Source organism: Benincasa hispida, chromosome 3, assembly GCF_009727055.1.
Source record: "Benincasa hispida cultivar B227 chromosome 3, ASM972705v1, whole genome shotgun sequence".
Lineage (NCBI taxonomy): Eukaryota > Viridiplantae > Streptophyta > Magnoliopsida > Cucurbitales > Cucurbitaceae > Benincasa > Benincasa hispida.
The window spans coordinates 5,488,836-5,503,219 of NC_052351.1; the positions used below are offsets into that span (position 1 = coordinate 5,488,836).

A 14,384-nucleotide genomic window follows, 5' to 3' on the forward strand; every position below is an offset into this window, starting at 1 on the left:
TATCGCAAAGGCGAACGCATATGTTCGACGCATGGATGTTGCGGCCATCAACTACATGCGTCCATCGCATAGAAGTTGTGATCGTCAAGCGAATGCGATCATCGCTAAGAAGTTGCGGCCATCGAACGAATGCGGTCATCGCAAGAAGATTGCAGCTACATGATGATAACCATAATAGAGGGATGAATGCAAGGTTGGTGGAATGCAACATGAACGCATACCTCGGGAGAATCAAGATCTATAAATAGAAGCCGATGCAGCAGAGATTCAGAAAAGGACCAACAAGCCGCGAATGTCAAAATAAAAGTAGGTCCATTAACGGCCAAGCTCTATAAATAGAAGCCAATGTGCAGAATTTCATTTTATCCAAGGTTTTTTGCGTGAGGCTCGCTTTAGGGCGGATTCTTGTGATCTAGACGAATGCGTGAGAAGAAAACTTGAGAGTTCTTCATCTCCTTCATCCATTCCGAGTGACGACCGGAGCCTTCGCAAGAGTTGGAGCTCGAGAAAGTCTGCTCCACCGCCCATCCATGGCACCACCAGCAGCCTTGATACATATCTGCTAGAAGAAAGACATTGCTTCCAGCTGGTCCTTTCATTTTCTCTTCTTTTCTTATATTGTATTGTATTACATTTTGGCTTAAGGAATTAATACATTTTGTGATCATTGCGTTTCAATATTTCCTTCGATTCCATCTTCATCTTCCTTTACTCAGCATCCTTAACATTCATTGCACCACTTAGTGAGATTGCTAGAGTATCACATACTTAATCATGTGGCATAGGAATATAAAGCATGTAGTAACCCATTGGGAGGTGTGCGTTGCGTGAGTACTGTGAGAAACCTTATTTGCTTAGTGTGAAGCTGTAGCAACGCTTGTCTATGAGTCAAATCAGCAACAAGTAACTGCCCAAGAGGGTAAGTGGTTGGTCGCATTAAGCAATGTAAGCAAGTGTTCACTAGGAATAGGAATAATCTTACGTCAACTAGGCTTTTGTGGTTACCTTGTCTTACGCATGCATCCAACACACCTTTAGAGCTACTCGAGAGAGAGTTTAAAGAAAAAACCTAAGACTTGAGAGAGCTAGGTTAGAATCGAGGCTCGGGAGAGCTAGATTAAGATCGCATAAGTAAGAATGGAGACTTAGGAATAAGTTCCGTTTGCCATTACAAATCACGTGCAGTTGCGTCGGGCATGTATGGCATGATCGCATTAGTTTGCATTGGCTGGGGTTGCCCTTGCGGTCAAGCTTAGGGTTGCGAGGAAGACATCCTCATATTTTATCTATTTTTCCATGCATTTTACTACACGTCAACAGTTGTCGTGTCTTTACCTCTCATTCATATTCTCATCGCTTAATCTGATAACTAGAAATAGGAGTAGGAGTAGTTTATAGCTTACAACACCCATCATTCTTTTATTCATCTGCCGCAAACACATCACCACATATATTTAGCTACAAGTCCCTGAGTTCGACCTCGGATCACCTGAGAAACTTGCATTCCGTTATACTTGGCGTGAACGCAAGAAAACTTGTGACAAGAACGCATGGTCATCGCATATAAGAGTAACACATATTTTCATTCCAACGCATGACCACCGATGCATGAGAGCCAACGCATAACCTAAGACATGCATCGCATATTGCGTCCCACATAATTTTAGTCACCAAGTTTCTGGCAGCTAATTTTACGTTATCAAGTTTTTGGCACCGTTGCCAGGGACTTGGCAGGTAATAGTTTGTTGAGTTTTGTGTTTTTGCAGGCAACCTTTTTACCTTGGGAGTATTGTAGCTTGTGTGTACAAGTGACAAACAATATTGAAGTGTAGCCGTTGTGCTAAAAGCCAGTATTGACCCTAAGGTAGAAGGGCAATTAGTCGCATGAGTTGAAGGTAGTTCTAAGCACATGCGCCCATCAATTATCGGAAGTTCCAATGGTCAGGGCAAGCTTCTTGACCTAAGAAGTTGAGAGCAATCTCCTGCATGGGAGACTCCTTGCGGTGACAACACTCTAATCGCTCCAGGGACGTCTTCTACTCTATCTTTACCTTGCTCTCATAGTTTAGTTTAGTTTATTTTTATTGTTATTTTGGATATGTGGCTTCTTATTTTGTTGTGGTGCGTTTGCTCCTTATAGGTGCGACAATAATTCTCCTCAGTGCGCAGTTACAACGGAAGAATTCCCTCCATCTTTCAACGCATGGCTTCAATCGCATGGATTCCAAAGCATGGTCGCATGCGTTATTCCACTTAAGGTTCTTTTCTTGTTATCTTTTATGCATTATACTTTTGAAATTCTCTTTATCGGATTGCAATCCTTTGTGATGCATCTATGATGGTACGTATAATTCACTACATCCGCTAACTAAACATCACAAGGCTCTCCTTACTTTTAATAGCTTTTTCAAAATTTGAAAGTCTTAAGTTTTATTTTGTGCAAATCTTCACTCAAACATTTGTTATCGCATTCCTATTGAGTTTGTTTTTAGCTTTGCGGTGAGAACGCTGCCAACCTCTAAGTTTGGGGGTGGCAGCGATCCCGGAGAATTGCGTTCATTACATTGCGATCATTTAAAAATCAATATATATTTTGAGAATAACAACTCCACTGTCAACGCAATGGGGAAACCCATGTTGATAAGAGTTAAGTTGTGAAAGGCACTTGCCTGTAGTTGGATGTCCGCATGACACACATGGGAGCAAGCCAAAACGAAGGTAAGTTGCCAGGATCAACGCATAAGCACAACTCCTCTGTCGGGTGCAAGCGAAATCAAGCCAGACAAGAGTTAAGTTAAATATGGAATGCAACCGAAGTTGGATAGCCGCATGACATACGTGGGGGCAAGCCGAAACGAAGAGCGTAACCAGGTTCAACGCCGCATTTTAATAAGTAATTACAAAGCTGAATTGTTTTGAACGAACGAATTCTCAAAAGCTAAACGCAGAGTTGTGGGGAATGAAGAAAAAGTTTTTTAGCAAAGGCTTGCCAGATTTAAACTTAGAAAAGACCTTTTTGAAGAAGCAGCCGAAATGGAGGAGAGCGTTGCGGCCATGGTCAGAGGTATGAGTAAATTATATTCTGAAAGGCTAGTCATCGCAAAGAAAAGCCAGCAGGTGAGTTAGAATTTCTTGAGTATAACGCATGCTTAAGAACAAGCATGATAATAAGTTTGGGGGTGTGATGATGGGCAAAAATGCACGTGATCTTAGGCCTTTTATTTAGAATTATGAGGGCTGTTAAGCAGAATATGCGGCGATTATGTTAGGAATTCATGAGAAAATGAGTTTTTGCCCATCGGCATTAAGAATCTCAGCTAACCCACTATTATGCATTATTATGTGTTTAATTGTCTATCTTTGTAGCTAACGCAAAAAGCGGATGCATATGCAAAAGTCGGGCTATCGCAAAGACGACCGCATGCAGAGAATTTCTCCATCGCAAGGCGAACGCATACGTTCGATGCATGGATGTTGCGGTCATCAACCGCATGCGTCCATCGGATAGAGGTTGCGATCGTCAAGCGAATGCGGTCATCGCTGAAAAGTTGCGGCCATCGAAAGAATGCAGTCATCGCAAGAAGATTGCGGCTACATGATGATAACCATAATAGAGGGATGAACACAAGGTTGGTGGAATGCAACATGAACGCATACCTTGGGAGAATCAAAAGACAATGTTGACATTTCACCTACCACGCCGTTAGCAGCAGAGATTTAGAAAAGGACCAACACGCCATAAATGTCAGAATCAGAGCAGGTCCATTAATGTTGTCGGTGATCAAGCTCTATAAATAAAAGCCGATGAGCAGAATTATATTTTATCCAAGGTTTTTTTCCTGAGGCTTTCCTTGTGATCCAGACGAACATGTGAGAAGAAAGCTTGAGAGTTCTTCATCTCCTTCATCAATTTCAAGTGACGACCGGAGCCTTCGCCGGAGCTAGAGCTCGAGAGAGTCTGCTCCACCGCCCATCCATAGCACCACCAGCAACCTTGACACACATCTGCTGGAAGCAAGACATTGCTTCCAACTGGTCTTTTCATTTTCTCTTCTTTTCTTATATTGTATTGTATTACATTTTGGCTTAAGGAATTATTACATTTTGTGATCAATGCATTTCTATATTTCCTTCGATTCCATCTCCATCTTTCTTTACTCAGCATCCTTAACATTCATTGCACCACTTAGTGAGATTGCTAGAGTATCGAATACTTAATCATGCGGCATAAGAATATGAAGCATGTAGCAACCCATCGGGAGGTGTGCATTGCGTGAGTACTGTGAGAAATCTTATTTGCTTAGTGTGAAGCTGTAGCAACGCTTGTCTATAGGCCGACAGAATGCTTGTCTATGAGTGAAATCAGCAACAACTAATTGCCCGGGAGGGTAAGTGGTTGGTCACATTAAGCAATATAAACAAGTGTTCACTAGGAATACGAATAATCTTACGTAACCAAGCTTTTGCGGTTACCTTGTCTTATGCATGCGTCCAACACACCTTTAGAGCTACTCGAGAGAGAGTCTAAAGAAAGAACCTAAGACTTGAGAGAGCTAAGTTAGAATCGAGGCTCGGGAAAGCTAGATTAAGATCGCATAAGCAAGAATGGAGACTTAGGAATAAGTTCCGTTTGCTATTACAAATCACATGCATTTGCGTCAGGCGTGTATGGCATGATCACATTAGTTTGCGTTGGCTGGGGTTGCTCTTGCGGTCAAGTTTAAGGTTGCGATGAAGACATTCTCACATTTTATCTATTTTTCCATGCATTTCACTACGCGTCAACAGTTGTCGTGTGTCTACCTCTCATTCGTATTCTCATCGCTTAATCTAATAGCTAGAAGTAGGAGTAGTTTATAGCTTACAACCCCCGTCATTCTTTTATTCATCTGCCGCAAACACATCACCGCATATATTTAGCTACAAGTCTCTGAGTTCAACCTCAAATCACCCGAGAAACTTGCGTTCACGTTATACTTGGCGTGAATGCAAGAAAACTTGTGACAGGAATACATAGTCATCGCATATAAGAATAACGCATATTTTCATTCCAACGCATGACCACCGGCGCATGAGAACCAACGCATAACCTAAGACATGCATCGCATATTGCTTCCCACATAATTTTAGTCACCAAGTTTCCAGCAGCTAATTTTACATCATCAAAAGGAAAGATGATCGCATAATCTACAAGCATTGAGCATGACATGACATGGGCGGTAGGTGTCACATCACAACTTGCGTTGGTGGCCGACAGGAAAACTTTTTTGAAGATTCAATGAATCCCTGACATGTTGTAGATGGCGCTACAAGATATGGAATTTAATGTGCCCCATCAACGCAATCATGAGTTAGAGAAAAGAAGTGCTCACGAACGCCGATAAATACCCATGCAAACTCCATGCAAAATATATATAGACATCATGATATACATCGTGGGAGACGAGAACCCTGAGAAGGGATTATGCTAAAAACCTTATCAAATTTTCATAGAAATTCCTTAGTGAGAGCTTAGGGTTCTAGGGAGAGAGGAGGATAATACTATTTAATCGCCTAAGTGAAGCAGCTGTAAAATTAGCCGAAGAAAGCAAGACATTGAGAACCATGACTTTACTCTCTAACCCTTTTTCTTTGTTTTATGTATTTGTATTGTATTTTTTATAATGAAAAATTCAGATTTGCAGTATGAATACATGTTTGTTATATATCTTGTCCGTCTTTTTCACCAACATCATCCGTAGCTAAATCACCTCATGGGTTAAGAAGATTGTAGCTAACACGACTAAATAACTGAAAGAGTCATGCGATCAATTTGTTTTATGCATGCTTATATTTGTTGCTTGAATCAATTGAGAAATTGTTCTAAGTAAAGTTAATAAGAGTTTGAAAGAATTTAGATTAGGACCTCGTAAAATAAGAGAAAATGTTCCTTAGAAATAAGTAGAGAAAATGTTCCTTAGAAATAAATACATTTTTGGCATATTACAGCTATCACATGCATCTTAGTGATAAAATAATGTAACAAAGAATACTGAGAAGTATTGGTCGTAACATTAAGTGTATAGCTTGATCGCATATTCCATCTAGTTGTTTAGAAAGAGTTAGTAAAAATCTTTCTCAACCCTTTTATCGTATAACTGTTATCCAACTCACTACTTCATTTAAACATAATTTCCATCGTATATTTAGGTTTAAGTTAGCTTATTCAATGAACCCCTTGAACATTTTAACTCCCGCTAAGATCATATTTTTAGTTTTAACACGCACTTACAAGCAATCCTTACGTTCGACGCTGAACTCACCAGGAACTCTTGTCAAATTTGCACTTGGGTTTGACTAGAGAAAATTGAGCGTTAAATCTCATAAGCTTTATTATTTCATCACATGTATAGAACGCATCAAGAAGGTTGAGAAGGATTTTTACTCTCTCTTTCTAAACAACTAGATGGAATATGCGATCAAGCTATACACTTAATGTTTGACCAACACTTTTCAGTGTTCTTTGCCACATTATCTTATCTCTAAAATGCATGCGATAGGTGTAATATGCAGATAATGTACTTATTTCTAAGGAACAGTTTCTCTTGTTTTATGAGGTCCTAATCTAAATTCTTTCAAACTTATATTAACTTTACGTAGAACAATTTCTCAATTGATTCAAGCAACAAATATAAGCATGCATAAAACAAGTTGATCGCATGACTCCTTCAATTATTTAGTCGTATTAGCTACATTCTTCTCAACCCGCATGCAGACGAACCATAGGAATCTCACGGTGCAACCTAATGGAGAAGAACGTGGGATACATTGACACGCGTCCCTCTCCTACTTACTATGAATACTTTCCATATTCACCTTTTTGTTGACCCATAAAAACACCCTCCGAAGGGAGGCCGCTCCTAGTGGAGGTGTTCCATTTTTGCCAGCTTAAATACCCTCTCCTAGACAGAACCTTCCTTTGACAAAGGTCCCTTATGGGAAATTATTTTATTACTTTAATCTTTTATTGAAATTCATTTTAATTCTATTATAACAAATTAAAAAGACTAACCTAATCCTAATCCCATTAAAAAGAACATAAGTCAATTTTAAACTATTTAAAATAATTTAGACCTATGTTTGCATGCAATCAAGATTATAGATTTTAATCAATCTCATTAATACTATAACTCTTTATAAATTAATGAATTATTAGAATTATAAACACATCAAGCATTCACATACATCATTCCACTATTTATTAGAACAATGTTAATATATAGTATGATGCATGGACATGCTTAGGCTAATCATACATCATTAACATAACTTTTATATTATGATGCATGAGCATGCTAATTTAATCATACATCTATAAAATATAACTCTTTGTATTTGATCATGATGCATGCACATGTTTATCCTAAGGTGGGTATTTTTTAATCTATATGACATACCATATGTGATATAAAATCAAAAAATGATTTAAAACATACATCCAATGCATAATTAAATTAAACAGTAAAAAGTGGACTGATTTTGACACCCTAAAACAAAATTAATTGATTAATTTAATTTAACTATTATATTAATTTAATTAATAAATAAATAAAATACAAATACAAATAGGAATTTAGGTTAAAAAAAGCAGCTGCCGAGACGTCTAAGCGCCGCCTGTCCTCTGTCAATCCTCGGACCATTGCAATGCTGCGACTTTTGATGCGTTGCTACTGCCTTGCAGGGTTGCAACACTGCAATGGCAGCGTCCAATGCTAAGCGGTAGAATGCTATTGTTCTCCTCATTTTTAGCTCCGAACTTGCCCCGGACACCGCCATTTGTTCACGATCTCTTCAACAACCGTTGCTCTATCGATCGACATGGACTTTATATACATTATAAAGTTTTAGTTAGAGAAATACATATTTGAATATGATTCAAATATCAATTATATAAATATGATTCATATAAGATATAATTTAATATAATGTATATGATACGTTATAATATAAAGTTTTAATGGGAGAAAGAAATATTTGAATATGATTCAAATATTAATTATATGAATATGATTCTTAATAAAAACTATAGATTAAAATTAATATGAATGTGACTCATATAATTCTATAGGTTATATGAGAGATTAATAAATACGGGTTATATTATATGTGATAATATAAACTATAGGCTATATGTTACATATAACATATAGTTTTATTAATATATAATAAGTGTTATTATATATTTTATTTAAACTTCAAAATATTGTTTTTAATAGTTAGAAAGGAAGTTATTTTTATAACTTCCCCCATTAATCTCTCAACTTCAATACGTGAAAATTGTTCCACATCTTTGACAGAGAGTGAGATCTCCTTCTTCCTCCTATGCCTCTCTTAACAGGAGTGGTCTGTGAATTTCTCTCACAAATATCTTCTTCTTCTTTTCCCAAAATTGATCATAGAGTGAACCCACAACTCCACTACTATTCTCAACCTAGAGAATAACGAGGAAGGCCTTGTGGTGGTGCCCATCTCCATTGTTGTGTTTTCTTAGGAATACCGGAGCAGGATCGTTATTGTTCGTGAGATCGAGAGAGGATTCGTGAAGATTATGTATTCTACAATGGTAAGTAGAATTTCTTCATTTTTCTCCTCTTTTAGCATGCTATGAATAATTTAGAATGTTTATTATATGAAATTTGTTTCATATCTTCTATGCATTTTCTGTTTTAATTCACATTGGAATTGAACTGTACGACGTTCACGCGCTTCTGCTTGGGATTTAATCCCTTCACTACATACCAGCCACCTCAATTGTTCTACTTTTAGTTTAGGTTGATGATGTGATCTTAACTAGAAATCATGTCGATCTGATCAATCAGTTTGTTGCTACCTTAAATAATACCTTTTCCATTAAGGACCTCGGTCCTCTAAATTTTTTCTTGGGGATTCAAGTTAATCAAACTGATACTAGACTCCTTTTAACTCGGTTAAAATACATTGACGATCTCCTCAGCAAGTTAAATTTGACCTCTCTGAAATCGGCCCCTACACCATTTGTCATTGGAGAACATTTTTCTCTCATCGATGGATGTTCTTTACCAGATCCCTTTGCCTACTAGAGTACAATTGGCACCTTGCAATCCTCACAAATACACGATTTGATATTGCATATATTGTTAATCATTTGAACTAATTTCTCAAGCAATCTTTTGATATTCGTTGACAGGGATTAAAATGTGCCCTTCGATATCTTAGTGGCACAAAGGACATGGGACTCTTGATTCAGCCTTCTGATGATCTTGCTATCATTACCTTCTCTGATGTCGATTGGGCTCCCAATGTAGATGATAGAAAATATGTGATGGCCTATTGTGTAGAGATGTCCACGAGACGGGGCGAATCCGGGGATGTCATTCTCCATCCCCATCCCCGCTCCCCATTTCATTCCTCATCCTTGTGAATTTTCTCACGAGGATCGAAATGAAGATTCCTCGCGAGGATCGGGTTATTCGAGGGAATTTTTTTCTTGTTAGTTTTTTTTTTTTTTGTGAAAAAACTAATTAATTTAAATCACTAAAGTTAGAAAATTTTAATAAAGAACTAATTCTATTGCTAAATTGTTTATTATTATTAGTTTTACATGACAATTTGAATTTAAAGATAAATTATTCAAATTTTGGCCTAAAGAAACTAATCAATTTTTTGTAGAAAGAAATAAATATAAATCAAATTATTTAAATATATAATCTAAATTTAAATATATTAATTATCTTGACCAATAACAATCAAACTTGAAATTTAAATGTAATATTATATATAATAATAATAATACATAACATTAAATAATTATATTTAATAATAAATAGAGAATTGGGACAGGGAATAGGACGGGGCGGAGATGGGGAATGCATTCCTGGTCCCCATCTTCGTTTAACTTACAAGAATTTTTTTCCCACTCTCTCCCCCATTCCCCACCTCGCCCCATGGAAAGATTGGACATATTTGCTACTGTATATATCTTGGCAATTCTTTTATTTCATGGTCCTCCAAGAAACAAACTATCGTCACTCATTCAAGCAGAGTCAGAATATAGGCCCTTGTTCATGCCTCTATTGAAATCATCTGGCTTACCAACCTAAATTGGGTGTTCATCATCTTCCAAAACCAGTTCCCTGATGTGATAATCTAAGTGCAAGTTCTCTAGCTACTAATCCCGTCTTTCATGTCCGTATAAAATACATCGAAATTGATGTACATGTCGTTCGTGATAAGGACTTCTGAGGTGTTCTTGAAATCAAATATGTGCCCTATCAAGTGGCTAATAGCCTTACTAAGCCCCTACCTCACTCGATCCAAACTCGGATTAACCAAATTAACCTCTCGTTTGAGGGGAAATGTGAAGGAGAGTTCCCAATCAGAAGATAAAATTACATTGGCCACGTCAAAAACAATAAAGGGATATTAAAAACAGTTTTTTTATTACTATTTTGCCCCTATCAATTGTGTACTGCCATGTGTAAGTAGGGTGAGTATTTTTGTCTTTTGTGTGTACTAGGGTTTTTCCCATTCTTGTATAAATGCTTCTTTATTGCTGTTGTGTAAATTTAATATACAGAGGATAAGAGAAGAAGTCTTCATCTACTCCATCGTTGTGTTTGATTTGCCTTTCCTCTCCTTTTGGTGTATGATTTTAATACTTTTCTCTCTGTAGTCCGAGATTTTAAGTTGCTATGTAAAATTGGCCTTTGTTCATAATTTCCACTGCTTGAAATTTGAATGGCTTCGGTTTTTCTAGGTTTTGGATTTCATTTTGCTGCATGCCTCTGCTTTTAATTTCGTATTACAATTATTTCAATGTTCATTTTTTCTGAGTATATATGATTGAATAAACAATGCCTTCTTCAAAGGTTTTCACTACTGATTGTTTCTTCCATATAATATTTGTTTAATTTGTCCCTTCCAACTCTACACTACACTCCAACCCCCCCTATCAATTTGTATATTGATATATTGATCAATGATTTTTCTACAGTTAGATTCTACGGCCTTATTTATTTCTTTCTTCCCCCCTTTTTTTTTTTTTTAATTTTGACGGAAAAAATTTTAAAATTTGTAAACACAAGTCTAAGTATGTTGAATGACCCTATCACGAGCATGCATATACAAGCTACATATCTCAGGAACTCAGCTTAATAATAAAGTCATGTTTTGTAAGGATATAGATTTAATTTTATGTAGCAAAAGTGAGCTTAGGTACTGACATGCATTCCAATCCAAAAAAATTAGGAATACTAAAATAGCTGGTATTTTCTAATGGTTAACCCCGCCTCCTTAAAAAGACAGAACTCTATTTAAAAATATTGCACACATTTCAAATTTAATCTTAGCTTAACTAATTAAGGAACAATCAAATAATATGACTACTATACTTCTTTAATCTTTGAGATGTTTTATTTGCCAATCAATTGTAATAGTGATGATCAATTATGAAACATACAAGGATTTATATATATATATATATATAAGATTTTATTAAACATTTAGGAAATATATAGGTTATTGTAAGGCCTCATTGCACGAATCTATTAAGAAGTCATACTCCAAATTAAGTAGCTGAATTATCCTTTCGTATATTCAAGAAGAATTTTATTTAATTAATTATTTTGATATTGAGCACATTAAATAAATAAAAGCAGGATTTTGTTGGTTTAATTAAAATGGCTATCAATCAATCTGTTAGGTAATCATATATCTAATTAAACATAAAAAAGCTAATTAAGTATGCAAAAAAAGAAAAACAAAAAACAATGAACAAGCAAATTGATGACATTATATATAGTATGGTCCTAAAAATAAATTAACAAAGTCATATTGAGTATATAGCAGCAGAAAAGCAAACAAGTTGGAGTTCCATATTATATAATTAAGTAGGTTTTGCTGAAATGAAAGGAAATGTATAATATAAATATAAAAATATATATAATATGATGATATAGAAATTGGGTAATTTTTAGAGGTTAATATTTGTAGTGATAAAATGACATATTCTGAGCAGTCACGAGCAAGAAGTTGTTCCACGAATATTCCTTAATCCCATCGCCACTCCTATTCTGCATGCATATTCAACATATATATATAATTTATCATTAGAATCAGTATAACTTAATTTATAGACTTTTTTTAATTTATCGACCCTTGATAATTTTCTTATTTTTTATTAACTCTCGTTTCTTTTCTTTTCCTTTTTTCTTTTTTGAATACTAATAACTATTACATTTCTGAAACCGTGTAAATTTTTTAAAACAACCTGAATAATCTAAAAGACATAAGCCTTTTATATTTACTTTTAAAAAATTATTTTTGCATTTCACATAATTTATTACGTTATAAACTATTTTTTTTTTTAAAGTTGATATGTGAAACATAAATGTAATTTGTTAGATAACTCAGGTATTACTGAAAAGGAAAGGAAAAAACAAATTAAACCCAACATTGTGATTTAATTTTTATTACTATGAAAAGGAGGGGAAGAAAAAACAAGAAACAAAAAGAGGGTTTGTGAAAAGAAATGAAAAATATAGAGAGAAAAAAAAATGGTAATGGGTAGTAAAATAGTAGGGTTACCGTAGGCGGAGGAATGAAGGTTGATATCCTGAAGATTGGGTTGAAAGGGCTGAAGGCGATAGGGAAGGAAGGGCGGAGGAGGCGGCGGAGAGGGAAGTGGGGCCAGCTGAAGGACGCTGCTTGGCTCATGGTGGTGGTGATGGTATTGCTGAAGTTGAAGCTGAAGCTGTGGATGAATATTGTTATTGTTACCATTTCCGAACCCATGATGATGAACAAAACCATGCTCATTACCATCCATATTTACAACCTCAACCCCCGCCGTCTGATTTTCCACAACATCATTATTATCATGCGGCGGCCTCCTTCTCAGCATCATCTCTTCCTCTTCTTCGCTTCTTCTTTTCTGCATCATCGCCGCCGCCACCTGCTGCTCCTCCATCGCCATCTGCTGCTCTTTTATCTTAATTATTCATTTTCATTTATTAAAAAGAAAAAACTGAATGAATCATAATCATGAAATGAATTTAATACTTAATTATTTTAATTACCAGATGGTAAATCTGTTCATTTTCATCCTCCAGCATTTTCTCCTAATTATATCATCGATCGTCATGGAAAAGCAAAACAGCCACGTTAATTAATTAATAAATACATATATATGAGCGAGTGAGGGAGCAACCTTTCTCCGGAGATTGTCGACTTGCTGCTGTAACAGCTCTGACTGGAAAAAGAAAAGGAAAACCCTAAATTAATTAATTAAACCCTAATATATATGAAGTGAAAAGAAGAGGGAGAAAAAAAAAGGGAAATTAAAGTAAAATTGAAAATGCCTTTCTGGCACGAACTCTGTTGAGAGAGTTTTGAAGACGGTTCTCGATATCGTCGAGATCGCGTAGGTGAAAAGTGCTGAAATCGTCGGCGGTGTAGCGTTGCAAACTGAGCTGAAGATCGTCGGTGTCTTTTCTCATAATCCTAACTCGACGCTCCAATTCCTCCGGGTCGTTCATATTCTGCTCCGGAATTCGGCTGCCGATTGCAATCTGATACCTCCTGATGATTTGATCCATGCTGCGCCGTAATAATATTAATAGTAAAATTAATTAATAAAATATAATATAGTAGAGATTAAAGACGAATCAAAGAAGTGAAGTGAAGTGACAAATGAGAGATGGACCATGTCGTTTGGGTACAGTATTCGAACAATTTGCCGTTACTGGAGAAGACGATGAGGCCGATCTGAGCATCACAAAGAACAGAGAGTTCATGAGTCTTCTTGAACAGTCCACCTCGCCGCTTCGAGAACGTAACTTGCCTTGTCGTCCGATTCTCGATCCTCCTGATTGCGATTTTTCCTCTTCCCATTTCCTTATATTTACCTATTCTCTTCTCTCTACTACGACCTTAATTGTTTTGTTTATATATATATATATATATATATACCCTTCCTAAGGTACACTATATACCCATCTGATTCCTTTGTTTCTTGGGACCTAAGAAAGAAACAGAGAGAGAGGGAGAGAACAAGAAAGAAGTAAGAATATAATCGAGATATTAATGATCATCAAAAAATGAAAGCAATTCTGTACGTATGCTCTAATTTTGTTTATTTGTTTCTGTGAAGAACAATAGAATAAATCTGCCCTAATTAATTGGTTTTAAATGTTGATGCCGTGAGCATGAGCAGCTTTATCTTTCTTCATATATCCCAGAACTATTATTAAATTCCAGAAATGCCCTTCCTTTAATTTCCAACAATATTAATTTGGTCCCAGAGGCAAAGAGGGAGGGAATCAAAACTCGAGAGAGAGGGGGTTTGAATTATTAATTAAAATAAGAAT

General features: G+C 36.1%; 1 protein-coding gene across 5 annotated transcripts; it reads right to left on the reverse strand.

The window, feature by feature from the left end:
• Positions 1–11,892: 11,892 nt before the first annotated feature.
• On the reverse strand, positions 11,893–14,297 carry LOC120074279 (MADS-box protein FBP24). 5 transcript variants are annotated; one of them, XM_039027356.1, is made up of 7 exons: positions 13,721–14,297; positions 13,377–13,614; positions 13,226–13,267; positions 13,095–13,136; positions 12,854–13,006; positions 12,604–12,769; positions 11,893–12,089 (listed from the first exon to the last, which is right to left on the reverse strand). In XM_039027356.1, exons 1-7 carry the CDS (start codon positions 13,906–13,908, stop codon positions 12,085–12,087), a joined length of 834 nt encoding a protein of 277 aa, XP_038883284.1. In that variant the 5' UTR covers positions 13,909–14,297; the 3' UTR covers positions 11,893–12,084. The 5 variants fall into 5 exon arrangements, with proteins under 5 accessions (XP_038883284.1, XP_038883283.1, XP_038883280.1 ...); XM_039027355.1 differs by having other exon boundaries at positions 11,896–12,089; positions 12,604–13,006; positions 13,392–13,614; positions 13,721–14,291; XM_039027352.1 differs by having other exon boundaries at positions 11,897–12,089; positions 12,604–13,006; positions 13,721–14,289.
• Between the last annotated feature and the right edge of the window lie 87 nt (positions 14,298–14,384).

Bases quoted from the DNA above. Each gene is read 5' to 3' on its own strand.
- LOC120074279 (XM_039027352.1), bottom strand. From the start codon at position 13,908: ATGGGAAGAGGAAAAATCGCAATCAGGAGGATCGAGAATCGGACGACA. The intron at 13,615-13,720 runs GTCCATCTCTCA...ATTACGGCGCAG, and splicing joins TACTGTACCCAAACGACATG to CATGGATCAAATCATCAGGA. The intron at 13,007-13,094 runs GTAATTAAAATA...TGAATAATTAAG, and splicing joins ATGAACAGATTTACCATCTG to ATAAAAGAGCAGCAGATGGC.